Consider the following 21,550-nt stretch of genomic DNA (forward strand, 5'->3'; position numbering starts at 1 on the left):
TTTTCTTTTCCAACATAAGAATTTAGTTAGTTGTATAAATTTTCTTCTAAGCCTGACTTTAGCTCATTACACAAATTTTGATATACTTTATTTATACTTTGATGTAATTCAAATTATTTTTGAATTTTCATCGAAACTTTCTTTTTGACACACAGGTTATTTAGAAACATGTTTAATTTTTATCTATTCAGAAATTTTCCAGGTACCTATTGGATATTAATTTTTTTTATTGTACTTTAAGTTCTGGGGTACATGTGCAGAACATGCAGGTTTGTTACATAGGTATACAAGTGCCATGGTGGTTGGCTGCATCCATCACTCCATCATCTACATTAGATATTTCTCCTAATGCTATCCCTCCCCAATCTCCCCACCCCTCTGACAGGCCCTGTTATGTGATGTTTCCCTCCCTGTGCCCATGTTTTCTCATTGTTCAACACCCACTTATGAGTGAGATCATGTGGTGTTTGGTTTTCTGTTCCTGTGTCAATTTGCTGAGAATAATGGTTTCCAACTTCAAGCATGTCCCAGCAAAGAACATGAACTCATCCTTTTTTTATGGCTGCATAGTATCCCATGGCATATATATGCCACATTTTCCTTATCTACTCTATCATTGATGGGCATTTGGGTTGGTTCCAAGTCTTTGCTACTGTGAACAGTACTGCAGTAAGCATATGTGTGCATGTGTCTTTATAACAGAATGATTTATAATCCTTTGGGTATATACCCAGTAATGTGATCGCCGGGTCAAATGGTATTTCTATTTCTAGATCCTTGAGGAATCACACTTCTTTCCACAATGGTTGAACTAATTTACACTCCCATCACATGTTACATGCGTGTTTGTGTCTAGGTACACATATGCACTTATATTGGTCTTTATTTATAGAGTATTCTTGAACTTCTCAGATCTGTAGTGTGATATTTCTAATTCATTGTGGACTACTCTTAGCCAATATTTCTCCAAACATTTATTCTCTTCATTATCTCTCTCTCATACTTTTGGGGTTTCAATAATGCCTATGTTAAACCATTTAATGCTGTACCATAACTCACGGATGCTCTGCTCTTTTCATTTTTGCTTTAGTTACATCCAGGGCTAGAGACATTCATAGCCAGTTCCCTGCTGAGTGTCTCCACTTGGTTTATCACAGGGATGATTCTATTTTCCTCCAAATGATTCCTTCTTCATTCTTCCCCATCTTAGTAAATCATACCATTATGTGTCCCAATTATGCTAGAATATTGAGTAACTTCTGCTGGAAACACTACTGTTTAACATAGCACTGGAAGTCCTGACCAAGATCATGTGAGGTGACAGATATGCTAATTAGCTTGATTGCTGTAATTATTTTACAATATATACATATATCAAAGTATCACCTTGTATACCTTAAATATACACAGTATAAACAACATCAGAAAAAATAAACAGAAAGAACAAGTCATGGAAAACAAGATATCACTGTTATCATTTGTGGATACCATGATCACATGTACAAAATCAGCAAAAACTCATAGAGCTAATTAAAAAGTTTTGAGATCAATGGATACAAGAGCACCTCTGAAAATCAATGATCTTTCAGCAAGTATATCAGAGCCATCATTTCCAGGAAGACACTTCTACCGGATTGTATCATTCCGAGAATGAAGAAGAACCTTATTTACTCGAAGGCCAATTTAACTAGTGACCAAATTGCTAAATGGACATTTTGATTAATTTACTTCCTTTTCACTATTTAATACCTAGTTTGGTGTTAGAAATAACCTATTAGATTCACAGAATTTGGGTGTTAAGCCCAGCTCTGAATTTGTTGTTGTTAAAATGGTCTTTATTAAGATTAACAACTTTTACCCATCAAAAGTGATCAGAGGAGACTGAAAAGTAGTCAAAAGTGGTAAATATCCTGCAGTGCATATATCTGACAAAGAACTTTTTTCACAATTATTTTAAAATCTTTTTTTTTTTTTTGAGACGGAGTTTCGCTCTTGTTACCCAGGCTGGAGTGCAATGGCGCGATCTCGGCTCACCGCAACCTCCGCCTCCTGGGTTCAGGCAATTCTCCTGCTTCAGCCTCCTGAGTAGTTGGGATTACAGGCACGCGCCACCATGCCCAGCTAATTTTTTGTATTTTTTTAGTAGAGACGGGGTTTCACCATGTTGACCAGGATGGTCTCGATTTCTTGACCTTGTGATCCACCAGCCTCAGCCTCCCAAAGTGCTGGGATTACAGGCGTAAGCCACCGTGCCCAGCCATAAATCTTTTTTATTTTTAAAGAAGACAGATAACAGAATTAAAAATAAAATGAGCAAAAGATTTGAAGACAATATACATGGCCAATAAGCATAAGAAAAAGTGTTTAATATTCACTAGTCATAATGAAAATGCAGATTAAAACCACACAGGGATACCTCCATAACATCACTTGAAGCCCCACATCCAGAAGTGTGATAACATCAAGGGTTGAAGCCCTTATATAAACCAGCACAGGTGCATTGAAAAACTCTTTGGTAGGATAATACTAAAGCTGATCTTATGCCTACCTATGAACGAACAGACATACAAAGGAACCTCAAGATCTTCAATAAGTTACTTAACATCTCTGAGATCTCCTTACCAATGCACTTCCTGGAATTCCTGAGAAGGCTAAGTGAGATAAAATATTATATGTTTCCAGCATATAGTAGCTTCTCCTTTAATCCATGGATAAAACTTTTCCCTTTTCTTCCCCAATTACCATCAAGAACTTCTTTTTCTTTTCTCAGGTTGCTGAGAAAAGAAACAGAAAAGTAAAATTCCTTTTCCACAAAAAATGTACATTATTTATTTTTAACTATATCTTCATAATGTCTAGATGTTATTGATCAAAGATTAACTTTCTAGCTTATGTCCTCTGGGAATAAGAATTTCACACCTAGATTCAAGTAATTTTTTGTCTGTAACCCTAGTTCCACTAACAATTTTCTAGCATTGAGCCTTCTATTTCAAATATTGACATACTTTTCAAGTTCTTAAAAGAGCTTGTGTTGGTCAACATCTCAATTTTGATTCACCCACATCTTCGCCACCTAGGTTCTGCCTCTGCCTCACCTGTCACAAGTACACAACTGTTCCAGGTGTTCATTTTACAAAAAAAAGTTTCTCACTTTTTATAGGCTGGTCACAGCGGCTCACGCTTGTAATCCCAGCACTTTGGAAGGCCAAGGTGGGTAGATAACCTGAGGTCAGGAGTTCAAGACCAGCCCAGCTAACAGGGTGAAACCTCATTTCTAGAAAAAAAATAAAAACAAAATTAGCTGGGCATTATGGTGGGTGCCCATTATCTCAGCTACTCGAGGTTGAGGCAAGGGAAACATTGGAACCTGAGAGGAAGAGGTTGCAGTGAGCCAAGATCACAGCATTGCACTCCAGCCTGAGCAAGAAGAACAAGAGTCCAAATCAAAAAAAAAAAAAAAAGTTTCACTTTTTCGAAAGTTGGCTAAGATGAAGTTTTACACTTGAATGTTCTGTCCTTATCAACAAAATTGCATTTACTGCAGCAATTTGGACAATTTATCCCTTAAAATAAGAGCTATAATGTAATAGGTAGAAGGAAAGTGGGCATTTTTCTGCTCTCCTTGGTAAGTGGAAGCGTTCGCCTCACAGCATCACTTGGATAATCAAGGAGGAATTTCTGGGCTTCATACACCATTTACTCCTCCTCACCCCCCACCACCTTCTTTTCTAGCTAGTAAATGTCATAGTGACATTTCCTTGTTTGTAATAACACATCATTTAAAGACTAACCAGGTCATTGTAACTTTTCCATCAATCTTTTTCTTGACTTTCCTCAATTTATTGGTCCACAACCCACAACCCAATAAAATGGTAACTCATAGCTCGGCCACTGATGTTTTTCAAATTATTACTTGGATTGTGATATAGATAGTATACCTTAAAGAGAACAAGAGGTTTTATTGATATAGAGTCACTAAAATGTGTGAGCCAGGAACTATATTTGGGGTGTTTTTTGGGGCTTGTTTTTTTTAAACTGTTATTGTTTTTATAATGATAAAGGTTGTAGCTGTTTTGCTGTTACTATTTGACTCTGGAGAGGTTGCCTCTATGACCCTCAAGTCAGGGATGAGAAACTCAGCATGTATGAATATGATGAAATTTATTATTTTGAATTTTAGCAAGGAAACGTCATTCAGCAATAAAAATTTGCTAGATTAAAAAAGTCTCATGGATTCCTCATTAGAGTCACTCTGGAATCTTCACTGTCAAAGCTATGCATCATCATCAATAAATATATATTGAGCATCTTTAATAGCAAGGTTCTATTTTTTATTCCAGAAAGAAAAATACAGGTACAAATAAAAGCTCCCAAATTGTTATGATACAGGTGAGTAGAAAAGATAAACATAAAATATATTTCGCAATAGAATGTTGGTGTTGGCTAGACCTCCGGAGACTGCTTAACACAAAAACTTAATGAAAGTGGCTAAAGTCTGGAGATGATAAAGCTTCTTAATGGCCACATAGCAAAAGCTGATAGCACAGCTGACAATGGGAACCTCATTCCCTCTGTTCCTATTTCAAGTTTCCTTTCCAAATGAATGACACCAAAATGTCTAACTCCAGTTCCAAAAACTGAGAGGCTGTTACATGCAAGCTACCACTAAGATTGTTTTCACAAAATGAAAGACTTCTAGTGATTTGTCAATGATAAATTACAAAATATATTTTTTAGTACATTACATGTGACTCAGCAAAAGTAGTGGAGCCTTACTACTCAAAGTGTGGTCACAGGACCAGCGGCCTCAGCATCATTTGGGAGCTTTGTAAGAAATGTCGAATCTTGGGCTCCACCCCACACCTACTGGAAGCCCAGACCTACACAATCAGAATCCATGTTTTAACAAGAGCACCCAGATGGCATGCGTGGACAATAATGTTTTAGAAGCATCGCAACAGGGGATTTTAGTATGAAAGGAAATAAGTTATTCAAGGGTTCCCTCTTTCCATAAGCATGAGCACACCAACACCTGCAGTACAGTGTATAGAGAAAATGGGATGTTTCCACTTCGGTGAGGCTACATGTGTTGTTTAGGTAAAACGTAGCCTCAAGTAACATGCTGTGTCCTCCACTGCTCTGCTGAAACCTTAACTCTGCTCTGAATCCTTTTTAAATCACACAAACCAAAATACATCCTCCTGATACACCCCCTGAATGTAGACAGCACTGACACTTTACACATATCATCAATGACCTGGAATTTAATAAATGCAAGATAACTGCAAATAGAAAGATAACCAAGTTTAACTGTATCTTCCTACCTCGGTTTCAACTGAGCACCAAAAGTTAAAAGCTGTGAAAATGGTTGCCAAGCATCCCTGCAGCCCAAGGTGACCTGTTACACTGTTTAAAAAATGATAACAGGTATGAAATTGGTGAGTGCACATTTATAATCATCTACAGGAAACTTTCAAATAGTGGGTGGAATTCTCTGGCATCCTCATCTTCTGGGTGTAGGAAGAAGGGACTAAGGGATGTACAACTGGGTCAGGAAAAGGAAAGTATAGGTTTCCTCTTAGCACAAGCCAAAGGAGAAGTGTCACAGAGCCATTCAGAGAGCCTGAAATGGGTGCTCTGGAGAATCAGATGTCTTTCAAGCAATGGTACCTAGACCCCACCTGGAAAATCTCAGGCAGCCCAGTGTGAAGAGAGGAGACTGTATTAGGAGCAAGCTGTGTTGCTTCTGGTGATGGTGGGAAAAGGTGGATGTTTCTCATGAGCCAGATGTGGACCACATGGGGGAATGCCAAGAGCCATTTTGTAAGAAACTCCACCCAATAGAGCCAAAGGACCAGCAGAGGGTGATGACAGGAAGTGTGAGGATGTGTGAAGCCATCAGAGCCAGAGAAGAGGCTAAAGCCATCTTCCAGCATTCTATGTGAGGGTCTCCAAAGAAGCTCCCCATGAGAAAAAATATGGCTTTATGTATTTGTCACATCCAGAGAGATCCATCATTAGATGAGAACCGTATCTACCATGTGATACTGTATTCTTTCTCTCATTCCTCCTCCCCCTTAACCCAATCTTGGAAAAGTGGGAAATTGAGACTGGCAAGTACAGAGGAGGAGTAAGGAGCATGCCAGGAAGGGGACCAGGACAAGGGCCTCCCGCCCTCCCGCAGTGCAGGCTTCCAGACCCAAAGCTGCACAAGCTCAGCGAGAGGAAAAGCTTCTCTCTGAATGAATCCTGAAGCCAATAATGTTATATTAGACTAGGCCGGGCATTTTTGATTTTTGCAAATGATACTATTTGTAATGCAAAGGAGCCAGTAAAAACCTATATTATCTTCAAAAATCAGTGTGGTTCTGTTTAGAACTAGACAGAGGTTTGTTCTAAAGGGACAGCTGGAGAAAAGAATAAGGCTGTTTTGTGATTGTCCCTGGAGTCTCACTTACCCACATAACACGGGTGAATTAATAAGAGTGGAGAACATATCTAATGCTTACTGAAGCTGCCAAGGCACTTTGCACATTACACATCATTTTCATGAGAGCTTATTTGATTGCAAGAAAATAGATTCCTGTACACAGTAGCTCAAATGAAAACAAGCAAACGTATTATGAATGTAACCTAGATTTTCGGAGCCCTGCTTGGGCAGTCTGAGCTCTTGCCTCTCCCATCTTGAACTTCTGCTCAACGTTACATAAACTACCCAACTCCAAGTGCCACAAAATGCCCAAATCCAGCTTTATGACACATTAGTAAACCCAGAAGCTTTCTATTGACACGTCTCTAAAAAGCGAGGTACGACACCGTAATGTTTCCATTCTGTTCCCCAAAGTACATCTCCTGGCTGCCAGCAACATCCTTTTTTTCCTTATTCCCTTTGATCTCTTGCCACAGAGCCTCACACATACCCTCTATTTTTCTGACAAATTCAGTTCTGGTGAGCTGTATCCAATACTAATCTGGAAAATAGCTATCACTCGCACTTCTACTTGGAAAACAACTCAGAAGACCTTTTTTTTTTCTGACTTGTACCTCCTGGGATGCAAAGCAAGAATGCAAAGCGGCTTATGGAAAAGTTTGCTCAACAAAAACAGTTTTATTTGGTGGTAATAAGGAGTGGAAGTAAAAATAGGAAATCCCGCTCAGAATTAATGGTTTTTCTTCATTTTCTATCACTTTTATGTAATGGTGCATCTCAGAACACTGAAAAGGAAATAAAGGGAAGTAAAGACAAGCTTCACACAATGGGAACCGGAAAGAGAGGGCAAGATCTTCAGGATTCAGAGCATCATCATTTCTGTGGTCTCTGCTGCTCTCTGTCTTCCCTCCTCAATGGTCATCCTCAGGCTGCACGTGACCACACACGGTTGTCAGTCTGTTATCTTACACAGTGTCCTTCACATTCTCATTGCAATCTCTATGTCTTTGTTCAAGTTTCCAAAAGAGAGGATTTGATTGGCACAGCTCAACGAGTGGTTTTGTTCCCCTGGGAGTGCTTGTTTAACCCTTGTCTGTATCTAGGAGACAGAGTCCTGTGTTTCAAATAGGAGAGAAGAAGCTGTGAGTAGAGTCTTAATCCCTTAGAAGGTAAGTGGCCTGGGAATCAATGAATAACTTCTCTATTACACAGATGTCCAATTGGCAGTGGATAAATAGATTAAACAAGGAATGTGGAACCATTGCAAAAGCCTACATAGGATGGAAGATGATGTTAAAAGTTTATTGTTTTTATTTTTTCATATCATGTTGCTCTTTATGATTTCTCAGACTTTTGGCCATTACAAAGAAGAAGTAAAGCTTCAGAGTTCCTGTACTGGAGGGAATTAGAATCTATTCTCCATGGTTACAAATACAAATTAACAAAAGCAAACATAGAAAATGTTACATAATAACTCTCTATTAAAACTCTATAGGTCCCTTGGTTGCAAAGGATTACACCACTTATCATGTGGGGAAGCAGGAAATGTTTGTTACACTGACTTTAGTCTACATATTTCTATGACCACAGGACACATAACTACAAGAATAAGCCACGAGTTGCATTATCTCTGGCAAGTCTTTCCTACCTAAACCATACTGACCACTCTTTCCCCTGACAAACCGAAATCCTACAATTTGGATTTATTCCTTTTCCACATCCGTGGTTATTTTATCCTGTTGTTTGCTGCCTGGTTTGTGCACACACTGACTCACTAATAAAAATAATAACTTCTTAGTTTTTTTTTAATAAAGGAATAATAGCAGGGAGTCCAATGCTTATGAAATACAGGAATGATATTCAGCATTAGGTAAATTAATAGATAGACATATGTGTTGAATGAAGCATGGATTGGTGCTAGCTGAATAAAAGATTAAATGGGATTCAAAACTTTTTAGTTTGAAAACATTTCTTGACTTTATTAGCTTTTGACCATAAGTGATCCACATGTAATCGTGTAGGGGGGAGGGAAAATAAATAGTTACCTATTTACCTTAGTGGCTGTTGCAAAATGAATAAGATGACATTCATGAAAAAGTTTGGAAAAGTGGAAGGATGGAGAAAGATTTGTCAAATTGTTGACACTCTTTTCATCTCATAGTGTCTTCTAGTCTTCAGACTTCAAATAATTCGTGTCAGATACGCACAGTATGGGTTTCTCTTAGTTGTATTTAACATATTTGATGTATTTAGCATAAAATTTAGTATAATTAAAATTTTCTCATACATTTTAGGCCCACTTTATTTTAAAGTCATGTTTCTAAAATCAAAAGGCATATACCAGCAAATTTTCCCAGAGACTTCAACTTCTAGTCAAAATAGAGAAACAGGAAATGGATGGACCCTCATGCCTGAAACAAGTAAATCTTGTACAAATACAGGAAACAACATATTTTGAGACACTGGATATCAAAGATTGCAAAGGAGGACACTGATTTCTGATAGATGGGGAGCCAATGAAGCGAGTCCCATATTATCCCGAGCCTACTGCCTTAGAGAGTTTTCAGACTAAAGCGGATGATGGAAAACCTAGGTGGGGCCCAGGAGACTCTCTGAGCTAAATAGATGGAGCTGAGGGTCTGGGGAGAACAAGGCAGCTATAGTTTGCAGCTAAAGGGTCCGAGAGAGAAGCAAGCAGCACAGAAAGAGAGCTTTGGAGATCTGCTGATGGCTCCGTGAAAACTTTAGCTGAATACAGAACAGGGCATGCATGAGAGAAACTCTCCAAGGTTGGGAAAAGAATAACTGGGAAGGATGGGTGCCCTGACACTCACCCAGGATCGAAATAGTACCTGCTCAGACAAGCCGCCCTAAAACAATCTCGTGATTCATGGACATTTCATAGAATACACAAAAGACTCCTATTTTTGTAGTGGGGATAATTAGCCCTAAGACTGAGCATAGGGCTAATTATAACCATAGTTAATTATAATTAATATTACATTTCCACCTAGTAAATCTTTAAAGCTAGACCTGAAGGAATCAGATTATTTCCAAGGGCCTTAACTGAGTACCAGAAAAATAGCTCTGAAATATGCACAGGAATATTCAAATATCCAGCATTTACAAGATAAAATTTACAATATCTGGCATCCATTCAAAAATTACCAGGCTTGCAGATAAGCAAGACAATACAAATCTTATTCAAGAGGAAAATTCAATCAATTGAAATTGATCCAGAACTGATGCAACTTTTAACATTAGTGAACATGGACATTCAAACAATTATTACAGCTTCATTCCACATGTGGAAAATGTTCAATGAAGACATGGACAATATTAACAAGGCCCAAATTGAAATCCTAGAGAGGAAATGGACACTGTACACAATAAAAGATACTAGATAGGATTCACAACAAATTAGAGATCGCAGACAAAAATATTAATGAACTTGAAGACATAAGAATAAAAACAACCCAAAATTAAACCCAGGGAAAAGATAAATTTAAAAATGAACAAAGCATCATTGAGGTATTTTAAAACTTCAAGCAGCCTAATATACAAACACTTGGAACCCCTGAAGGAGAACACACACATAGACGCACAGAGAGAGAGAGAGAGAGAGAGAGAGAGAGAGAGGTGGGAGCAGGGAAATATTTTAAGAAACAATGCCTCCAGATTTCCAAATTTGAAGGAAAGGATAAACCCACAGATATTTAAAAAGCATTTGCCTAACCCAAAGGCACTCTATGTTTCCTTCTAGAATTTTTATAGTTTTAGATTGAATATTTGTATTCATGATCCATTTTGAGTTAATATTTTCATATGGTGTCAGGATAGGCCAAAGTTCTTTTTTTTTCACATATGATTATCCACACTGCAAACATCTTCAAAAGTCATTGTTGGCTGGGCATAGTGGCTCATACCTGTAACCCCAGCACTTTGGGAGGCCGAGGCAGGCAAATCACCTGAAGTCAGGAGTTCGAGACCAGCCTTGTCAACATGGTGATACCCCACCTCTACTAAAAAATAATAATAATAATAATAATAATAATAATAACTGGGCATAGTAGTGGGCACCTGTAGTCCCAGCTACTTGGGAGGCTGATGCAGGAGAATTACTTGAGCCTGCGAGGTGGAGGTTGCCGTCAGCCAAGATCACACCACTGCACTCCAGCATGGGCAACAGAGTGAGACTGGGTCACACACACACACAAAAATAAGTAATTGTTAAGAGAATTTAAAAATAAATAAATTTATTTATAGACTATATACTCCCATAGAGTGGAAGAAATTTTGCAAATATATAGCTGATAAAGAAATTTATGAAAGACTCTCAACTCAATAGAAACCAAGTAACCCAGTTAAAAATATGCCAGAGATTTTCAGAAACCCTTTAGCAAAGAGGGTATGTGGTTGGAAATAAGCATGTGTAAAGAGGCTTAGCATCATTAGCCACTGCAAAATACAAATTTAAACTGCACCAAGATGCCACTAAACACTTGTCTAAATGGCTCATATTGAAGACTGGTTGTTTTCAGTGTTGGCAAGGATTTAGGGGACCTGGAAGCCTTAGGAGCTGCAGGTAGAAATATAAAATTCTAAAATGACTCGAGAATAATTTAACAGTTTCTTAAAAAGTTAAACATATGCCTACCATATGATCTAGCTGCTCCACCCTTAGGTATTTACCCGACCTAAGTGAAATGTAAGCATATGTCTATACAAAAGCTTGTACATAAATGTTTATAAAAGCCTTTTTGGTAATAGCCAAATACTTGAAGTAACACAAATGTCCTTCAACATGTGAATAGATACACAAACCATGACATAGGCATACAATCAAGTATTACTCGGCAACAAAATAAACGGCTATGATACATGCTGCAACATGAGTAAATTTCAACATAATTATACTTACTGAAAGTTATCAGACAGAAAAGATCACATACTTTAATAATTCCATCATCTAAAATGTTAGAAAATGGAAAGTAATATATATTAACAGAAAGAAAAGATTGCTTTTCCTTAGGGATGGAAAACGGCAGTGGAATTGTTAGGGAGAGAGAGATCACCGGAAGCACGAGGTACCCTCTGGGACTGGCACATATGTTCACCGCCTTGTTCTCATGGGTACATGCCAATACTTATTAAGCCATATATTCTAAACGTGCAGTTATTCCTCAATATACTTATTAAACATGGTGTCCAGTATTTGTAGTATCTCTTTCAAGAACAAAAGAGGTAATAATCTTTTTTTGTACTGTTTTTAAGACACCCTCTCTTAACTTAGCTGACTTAAATACCTTATAAAATTAAGCAGTGAGTTTAATACTCACTAAATATGAAAAAAAGCAATTAAGAGTCCCTGAAAAGACGAGCCTAGCAACTATAAGGCACCTTTTCCCTAAAGGACTTGCTGGAGGTCATTATTTTTACACTGAGTCTAAAGGACATCTACTGGCCTAGGTTCTCCCTTAAGTATGTTTTACTCTGGGATTATTTTTCACATCTATGCCAAAGGATGCCTTAGTAATAGCCACCACTTTGTCTATGGTTCATTCTTTTCTTGTCTTTTCTCTTCTTTCCTTTTCTTTTTGACAGAGTGTCACATTGTTGCCCAGGCTGGAGTGCAGTGGTGTGATCTCAGCTGATTGCAACCTCCACCTCCCAGGTTCAAGCGATTCTCCTGCCTCAGCCTCCCAAGTAGCTGAGACTACAGGTGTATGCCACCACACCCAGCTAATTTTCATATATTTAGTAGAGGTGGGATTTCACCATATTGGCCAGGTTGGTCTCAAACTCCTGACCTCAAATGATCCATCCACCTCAGCCTCCCAAAGTGCTGGGATTACAGGCATGAGCCATTGCACCCAGCCTATGGTTCTTTCTAGAATTGGAATATTGTCAAGTTGGAGTTTGATGTGACCCTGAAGCCTGAATGGCCTCAGCTTTCACACAGGTGAACAAAGGCCCAGAGAGTGATGACCACCTACCTGGCATTTAACAGGTGCCCCTAGGTGCCCCACTCGACCAATGCTAAGGCCGAGTCTATTGATTTCCTGCTTCCCTCCTTCCACTCTACCTCCATAAATCATCCTTTACTGGATAAGCTTTTCCATAGGAAGTCACACAGTTAAGAAGCTTCCACAAAGGCCCAGTGAATCATCAGCTTTTTTAGTTTATGAAAAATATGAACTTGCTCTGCTGTGTGCACACACTTTATCAGATGTCATTTTAAATTATTTCATAACACCTAAATGCCTTATGATCTCTTAATATTGCATTTGAAATTTCCATAAAAGAAGATACACACACTGAAAGAATAAACACATTATGTCTCTACAGTAGGAAAATAATACAAACTTTCTGAAGTCCTGAAGATGAGGGAAGACATCCACAAGGAGTTATGTAACTTCCTTCATCTCTGTTGACTAAATCTATATTGCTGGGACTGTAAAGAAAAATATTAGATTTGAGGGTCCTATAAAATTCCAATCACTATTTCCTTCATGAGGTACAAGGTGTAAGATAATTAAAATACTGCATTTGAGGTATAGCTTTTGACTTAAAAAAAATCCAAGAAATAAAACCAGAAAGAACAATTACTACTCATTTACTGCCCTCTATTCCTGGAACCTTAACTTATGCATGAGCTTAGATTCATTTTGTGTGTTTTACTGATAAAATGAGAACAATTAAAATTTTAAAAATCAATAAAACATAAAGCCAAAATAACATAAATAGATTTTCACTAATATCCTGGAAGTCACATAAGTAATTTATGTTCTATCCAATATATTAAACTTTCTGAAATACTTGAGGATTATTTAAGTTTCGGGTGGTAAAAAGAATGTATTTGTTTTTATTTATACGGGTACTCTTTCTTATTTCTTCCAGAAATTACCGATCAGACAACTAAGCTTTCTTTTTAGTATGAAGAGCAATGGTGGATATGAAAAACTATGAACTAGGCATGCCGTTGCTAACAGCAAGCATTAGTGAAGTGTCTTTCAGGCGGAGTCACTAACCTTCATGGTGCCTAAGTGTGTATCAGACATGGCCCTTCACTGTGTGCTCAGATGGAGAAGATGAGCCAGAAAACAGCCTGGTAGAATGGAATGTGCCCAAACCTAGAATCAGGCAGAGGGGGTTTGAGCCCTGGCTCTCTCACTCACTGTGTTTTGTTGGATCTCTGTTTTTTGAAATGAGAGGATGGAATGAAATTAACCTCTGAAGTTAGATCCTAATTTCAAATATTCTATATTAGGGATGAAAGATTCTTCAGCATAGGAGGAACTAGACACAACACAGAAAACGGCAGATACCAATGGTCAGGGTGAGAGAAACTGGGAATTCAGAAAGAACTACAGGCTCAGGAGCAGGAGGTGTAGGGATCAGAGTAGGTGGGAGCGTCTGAGATTTAACTGAAAAATCGAGCTGGAGAATGGAACCTGCAAGCACGGGTTATAATAAAAATCCCCTTCTTAACGGGACTCTGGATCTGTGAGAGACTCATGTCCATCGATGGTGGTTCTGAAGCCAAGTGTGTGAGAAAAGAAAACAGGCAGGAAAAGAACCACATTATGTTATGGTAGCCATCAGCGAAACTCCATAAGCCTTGCACAAGTTTGTCATGTCCCACAGCCTGTGAGTCGGGCGCTGATCTAATCATTTAGAGGGAGGGCCTCCCACAGAAAGGGAATCAGTGCTAAAATCCAGGAGGGAAATTCTTTAAGCTATGAAAAGGAGGAGGTGGATGCTCGATTCCTAAGAAGGATAGACTGAGGAAAAGTCTGGAAAGTGGATGAAATTTCCCAGGAGGGGGAAGTTGTATTGATCAAACCAGAAGGTTCAGGAAAGAAAGAAAAGGAGACAGGAGGTATTTTGGCCAAGGGAGAGCATTAAAGTAGGTTTTGCTTTTTGTGAGAAGACAAAAAAGGGAGAATATGAAAACCTTCAGATTTAACAAGTGAGAGTTTATCAAAATGTGAGTTTTAGAAAACATAAAATTGGGAAAATGAAAAAGGAAGAGAGAAAGAACTAATAGAAAAAAAAAATTTAAAAAGAGACTGAGTAAAGGTCAACAAGAAAGCTTCACAGAGATTTAAAGTCTTGAAAAGAACTCACTTGGAAAGTGAAAGGGGATTCCAAAATTCAGAAAGCTAGTGAGGGAGCCTCCAAATCTCCAGTTGCCCCTGAGTCATGTAGGTGCTGAATGAGCTACAAGAGGATAAAAGAACAAAACTTGTATTTAAGTTGACATCCAAGTTAAGTGTTCATAAAAATGAAAAACCAATTATCAGAGAAACATAACAGAATCCAGAGTTTCCACAACATTCATGATGCCCAAGATAAAATTCAAAATCACTCAACATACAAGGACATTTTAAACTGTGGTCCATATTCTCAAGAAGAAAACATAGTCAACACAGATCAATCCTAAGAAAACTCAGATGCTAGAATTATACAAGGATTTTAAAGTGAGTATTATAATGAGACCCATTCATTAAAAAACGAAGATACCCAGGATGAATTAAAAAAAAATAAGAAACCCAAGCAGAAAATAGAAATTATTAAAAAGGAACAAAGGGGAAATTTTAGAATTTGAAAAATGCAGTATCTGGAGCTAAGCACTGAATGCAAACCACAGAATGCAGAACGCAGAGGAGAGAGACGTTAGATGTGAAGATGTAGCCACAGAAATTAAATCTGAAAAAGAGAGAGAAAAGTAGCTCGGAGAAATGAGGAGCCTCAGAAACCTGAAAAGCAATATAAGCTGTTTAAAACACGCATAATTGTCATCTCAACAAATTAAGAATAGGTCAGAAAAAAAGCTACACAAGATAATGGCCACTGAATTCCCAAAGATGATACATTTAAAGATTCAAGTTGATCTTTGCATGCCTAGGGGAATCAACACAAAGAAAATCATGCCTACACACATAATATTCGAATTGAACAAAGAAAAATCTTAAGACAAGGAAAACTAATACATTACATGCAGGTAACTATGAATCAAATGACTTCACTTCTCAGTAGAAAAAAACTAACTCTAGATCTCAGTGGAGTGCCATCTTTAAAGTGCTGGAAAAAAAAATCCTGTCAACTCAGAATTTTACATCCAGAAAAAATATATCCTTTACGAATGAAACCAAAGTAAAAATGCAGGTGGGGCCCGTGAGTAGTATCTCAAAAGAAAATGCATTTTTATTGAGTCAAAGTGGCTTGAATTGATCAATACTTTTTTTTAATGTCCTAAAAGGAAAATGACAGACATGCAAGCCAGATTGAGACCACAGGCTGTATCTTTGTTATCCCTGTCCTTGTGGTGAAATAAGCACTAGAAGCAGAAGGTAAGAAGCCTATTAAATTTCTACAAATACCTAGAGCTGGCAAAAGTCAGCAAACCCCTGTGAGGGGTTGAAGTTGTCATAAGCAACTTCAAAAGGTAAAAGCTTCATCAGCTTTTTCACAGGATAAAAGTCTTGAGAAGAAACACCAACATTTTACAATTCATTTGTAGAATACAATGTTCCTCATCAGAAAATAGTGCCAAGTGATGAATAAGGATTGACTTCTTGCCAAATTCTAGGTACGAAAATGGGTAAACAGGAGATATTATAATTATTATTAATCATTGCCTTCATCAGAGAGGCACCAAGTGAGTCCTTGACCCTGAGGGGATTTTGATAGTTGAGTTCAGATTGAAACCCACAGAGCCAAAGTTTCACATCTATTCTTCAGTGCAAAGAATCAGTTGAGATTTTGGGGCTAATAACTCATCCCTTTCGGCTTTGGAGACAAGGGTGGAATGAAAACAAAAAACAGAATGTCAAATATCCACTTTTGCAAATAGAAAGCAGAGATTTTTTATCTTTACCCTCAGAAAAGACGATTGATTACTCCTTAAGTGTGTTTCTGAATTGACGGTTTTTTTGGACCTGGCAGAGCTAGATTCCTCATTGGCAAAAATGGCTAGGAAAGGAATCTTACAAACTGGAAAAAGTGCTTATGGAATCTGTTATGCTGATCCTAATTATCAAATGGCTTAAGTGCTATATGCATCTGTAGGCCAATATAAATTGTGTAATATATATGCAATTGTCATCCCAAGAAAGACTAAAATGGAAAAATATTTTTAAAAATAATGGTACAAAATTCCCAAATGGAGTGAAAGAATTTAAAGATTCAAGATGCTTAGTGAAATCCTAGCAGGATAAATATGAAGGAATCCGTGGCTAGTCACACACAAGTCATCAAATACGGAAAATCAAAATAAGGAGATACTCTTGAAAGCAGAGAAAAGAGAAAACAGATAAAAAATACAAACAATTACAACATCAGATAAATTGAAAAAGTTTGATAAAATGGAGCCTCATATTATGATGTAAGTGATATAAAGAATTCTCTCCAGGACCTATCTCCATGCTTGATGTGGAGCTCGGTCATGTAATAAATGCGTACTATGTGCAAGCATTTTCTTTCACGGGGATTCTCTTAATGATTGCATGAGATAGTGCATACGTTATTCCCTTTTTCCAGATTTGTAAAAATAAATTAAATTAGTCCTTCCTTTGTTACGTTCTGCTTGTGTGGTTTTTTTTTTCTGGGGTTGGGGGAGGTAGTTAGAGATGGCATCTTACTGTGTTGCCCAGGCTGGATTTCAACTCCAATGATCTTCCTATATCAGCTTCCTGAGTAGATGGGACCACAGGCACACACCACCATGCCACGCGCACCTCTATTTGTGTGATGTTTACCAAGTTACCATCTGTCTCACTGCAAAGCCCACACTCTAATGACTGTCCCACCTTATGCATACCCTCTGGGACCTGCTCCTGAGGAGCTGTTTGCCTATGAGAGGCAACCATGTCACAAGAGGCCATTGGCTGGGCACAGTGGCTTACGCCTGTAATGCCAGCACTTTGGGTGGCCCAGGCAGGTGGATTGTTTGAAGTCAGGCATTCAAGACCAGCTTGACCAACATGGCGAAATCCCATCTCCACTAAAAATAAGCTGGGTGTGGTGGTGGGTACCTGTAATCCCAGCTACTTTTCAGGAGGCTGAGGCAGGAGAATTGCTTGAACCTGGAAGGTGGAGGATGCAGTGAGCCAAGATCATGCCACTGCACTCCAGCCTAGGTAACAGAGTGAGACTCTGTCTCAAAAAAAAAAAAAGAAAAGAGGCTGTTATAAAAATATATATAAGCACATGCCCCAGTTAATGAAAAGGGTTTTAAAGTGAAGTTGCTTTGCCCTCTGATTTGGGTACTTAAAGATAATGTGTGGCCTCTTCTTGTGTGGCAGGTCCTGCTGCCAGCCCCAAACATGATTAGTGTGTTGAACTCTCATGAAACTCCTACCATTAAGTTCCTATAAAACTTAGGCACAGAGGTTAGCAATTTATCCAAAATGACACTGGTACCTTAGGATCCCAAAGGCCAAGCCTCGGACAGCTACCTCCGCTGCTTCCAGAGATGGAAGCACTGGTAACACCTTTCTGGATGCCTAATGTCATACATACTGACACAAAGAAGTTGCCCTTTCAGAAAAGATCAAAGCAAAGAAACTCAATCCAAACCTTTGCTTTCTCTTCAAACCTGAGGCTGAAAGGAGAGGTCCTACCTTTGGCTGGAGTTAACTATTCATCTGGGTGTCCTTATTTTCTTCTCAGAAGGTGAGTGCCATCTTCCAGGGCTAAAGTTGTGCCGTCTTATGTTTGTAGTTTACATTTTCTGTAAAACTTAACTTTGTATTCTTTGCTCAAGGATAAATACCAGTTTCAGGTTTCTAGGAGCCAATTCCACAGGACTATCACTTCTGAGATTTCTTCTCAGGATCAGTGGTTCCTGCCTCTACTAGGGGCAATAGTGTGGTGGATTACCTTGTGATCCTTAGCAGTGGTTGGCAGGTGGTCGGTTGCCCCCATGCTCAGGAGAAAAGAGGCTGCAACAAGATCTCTTGTTTTCCAATTCTAGGGGTTCAATACACAATACTGAACCCAGCAATAAATAACACATCTAAAAGAAGGCTAACTCCACACCATCCTTAAAGAGACAACAAATGTTGTTCAACAAATATCTGCACAAGAACAAATGATAAGAATTTGCCAAATGTAAATTGCTATGCCAGTCATCAGTAAATGAATGAGACCAAACAAAAGCGAGTCCAGCTGGAATATTTTCCTAAGAGACTGATGCCTTTCCTTCCATCAAACTCCCAAGATGAACTCCAAGAATAGCAAACGCAGTGGAAAAACAGCTATTCCAGAACATCTAAACTGATGTTATTGAGTTTTATATTTTATTAGAAAAATACTGTGACCTAAACATCACGTGGTCCGTCCAGCACTTCCCAGTGTTGACTGCTGACTCCTGCTACCTGTTCATTTCTCAACCACTGCAGAACTTTCATAAATACGTCAACTCCCATCATTTCAGTCTCTAAGGTTGTTATTGCACCACAGAAACCTACAAGACAAACTCCAAAACCGCAAACTTTGCAGACAAACAACAATTTAAGTGGGTTCTTCTCTGAGAAAAGGAATGGAATGTTTTTTTTTTTTCCTTCTAGCTAATGGATTTCACCGTTGTCTTGCTTTAAGCCATGAAAGATTTTAAAGAAAGGAGGACAGGGTATGACTAGAACTGCATGTTGGAGACCGAAGGCAACGTCTAAGTTCATATTCGGGTTCTCAGTTCTCATGTTACTGGAACTTAATAGGGGTTAACCATGTTTATTAAATGGATGATTGATGGTGACTATTTATTGATATGATTCAGTGGAGCAAGTATTTGTCGGCCACCTGATAGGTGCATAAGATGATCCTAACATAGGATTAACAGGTTTCATAGTACCTTTTAAATTGTTGGTGTGTGTTCCAACACTTGCCAGAAAGTTTTATTGGTGTCAATAGCCTACAGTCAAATTCTTCCAAGAAGCTGCTTTAGTACTGGAGCCAAAGGCATTTTTTAAAGGAAATTCCTGAATGATCTTCTCAACTCCACAGATGTCTCTACTACATTATTACTGATGTGCAAAACTTTACTTTTAATTCAAAATTTTTATATCAACTGCTCTGTATTAAATACTTTTCCTATGGATATTAAGTAAATGTGAAAGACATAATTAAATCGTAGTGAGAACAGGGATTAGAGAAATGACTTGCTGATTCAAATATTTCATCACGATCTGATAAAAAAAATGCTTGATATTACTTACTCAGTTGAGTAAAAGTATTCAACCCTAAATCCTCATTTTACATAACTCACACAGACCAAGAGTTCCTTTATCCATCCGAGGACTCCCATATCACTACTCACTTCAATTCCAAAAAAGTAGATAGCGTCTGGAGTTGACATTTCAAGATAATACATGCTCAAATCCCCAACAAGTAGATATGAATGGGAATACATTTCTAGTAACAGCCAATAAACATATATGCCCTTACATAAAATGTACACATAAAAATAGGTGTGGAAAACAAGAGAGTAGAGCATAAATTCAGGCTGCATATCAAGGACCAAACTCCACAGTGCTCACCTCTTTATTCGGTTTAAAACTATATATATAAACATTCGAAAATCTGTTAAAGTTCATTGCTGTGCGGCTTCCCTAGGTAACCCTAATTCCCCCAGGTAAGGACTTTCCTCGCAATTAATCAGCGGCAGATAGCAGAGGCAGATTGGGCATGGCCAAGGGTAGCGGGCCCCGCAGAACCCGTATGGAATCCTGAACCTCGCTGGCGATCTGGGGTCTTTTTGTGCGTGGGAGTAAACGTTTCCCAAGTCCTTCACACTCTGGGCTACTAGAGAGGTTCTGCCAGAATTCCTTAGGCCGCTGCCCACTCCCCTTTCTCTGAACGTCGCTAATTTCCTGGAAATAATTCCAGGCACGCGTTGCTCCATTAAAGTTAATGAAGCACGTGTCCGTGACACCAGCCAGCGCGGGCACCTGCGGGAGAGCCCCGCGCGCTTCCCGGGAAGAGCACCTCTGCAGGCTCCAGCCCAGGGAGTCTGATTCCGAAAGCGGGAGGGGCTCTGCCTCCCACCTTTGACCTCTTCTCTGGAAAGCCCCGCAATCGTGGGAAACGGCTGCACCTGTCACAGCAGCCGCGAAGCGGTGTGGGATCTCCAGCCCCGGGGTGGCCGGCGGGGGCGGAGGCACGGGCAGAGCCCTGCTGCTGGCCGCGGGTCTACGAAACATCACACGTTCTCGCAACCCCCGCGATCCGCCAACCATCTTCACTCTAGGACCCCTGCAAGCGCTGCAGAGGCGCAGGCGGCGGCTCACGCTCCCTCCACACACTCGCCGGCAAACTGCAGCCTCCAACTGCGCCCTTGCCCCCCCCGCGAGCCCCCTCCGTCGCAGGTCCCTTACCTTGTGGCCTTTCCCCGGGGGACACCTGACGCTATTGGAGACTCCTGCGGTTTGATTCATGTCCAGAGTTAGTTGAGGGGCCCAGATTCTCTACCTTCAAAACTTCCTAGGCGCGTGGAGGGTGGCGGCGGAGGTGCGCGTCTCGGGGGAGACGCGAGGTGGGTCCCCAGTTCTGCAGCCGAGGTCGAGGGGAGCCTCCACGCTGCAAGCTTCAGTGCAGGGACGGCGAAATCCGCGGCCCAGCGCTGAAGAAGGAGAAGCAGCTGCTGGGACCCCGGAGGGAACCCGGGCCGGCGCCAGCGATTCCGAGGGCGCTCTGCCCAGTGCTGCCTCCCCGGGAAACAGTCCAGGACTCTCAAGACCAGAAGCCCCAGCAAATCCAAAAGGAGCCCCAAGGGGGTGTGTGTGGGGAGAGCCAGGGGGACGTAGGACTAGGCTCTTCCTGCGCAAGGGGTGGGGAAATCCGCGAAAGCCGGGAAGCCGCGCGCACTTACGCCCTCGCGCCACCAGGGCAGAGCCACAGCTGCAAGGAGCCCACGGGCGCGCGCTCCGCTCCAAAGCGGATCTGTCCACACCCCCCTCACCCTCAAACGCTCAGGCTGGAGCCGTCATCAGTGCGGACTCGGGCACCCCACCCACCCCGCCGGGGTGAAGGAGGGGCCCCTCGGAGGGGCTGGCGCCCACTCTTGCCTATAGGTCTTGCGCAGGGCTCCAGCCGCCAAATCTTCCCGGGATGGTC

The 21,550-nt window shown here is 40.0% G+C and overlaps 1 protein-coding gene across 1 annotated transcript in view; it reads right to left on the reverse strand.

The window, feature by feature from the left end:
- The window catches only part of DPP6 (dipeptidyl peptidase like 6), a 1,158,816-nt gene extending 1,137,478 nt beyond the window's left edge, over positions 1-21,338 (reverse strand). Inside the window, exon 1 of the mRNA XM_078343379.1 lies at positions 20,812-21,338. Within this exon, the coding sequence (XP_078199505.1) occupies positions 20,812-20,871 (60 nt within the window). The 5' untranslated portion in view covers positions 20,872-21,338. The remainder of the gene's footprint in view (positions 1-20,811) is intronic.
- Between the last annotated feature and the right edge of the window lie 212 nt (positions 21,339-21,550).

Source organism: Callithrix jacchus, chromosome 11 (assembly GCF_049354715.1).
Source record: "Callithrix jacchus isolate 240 chromosome 11, calJac240_pri, whole genome shotgun sequence".
Lineage (NCBI taxonomy): Eukaryota > Metazoa > Chordata > Mammalia > Primates > Cebidae > Callithrix > Callithrix jacchus.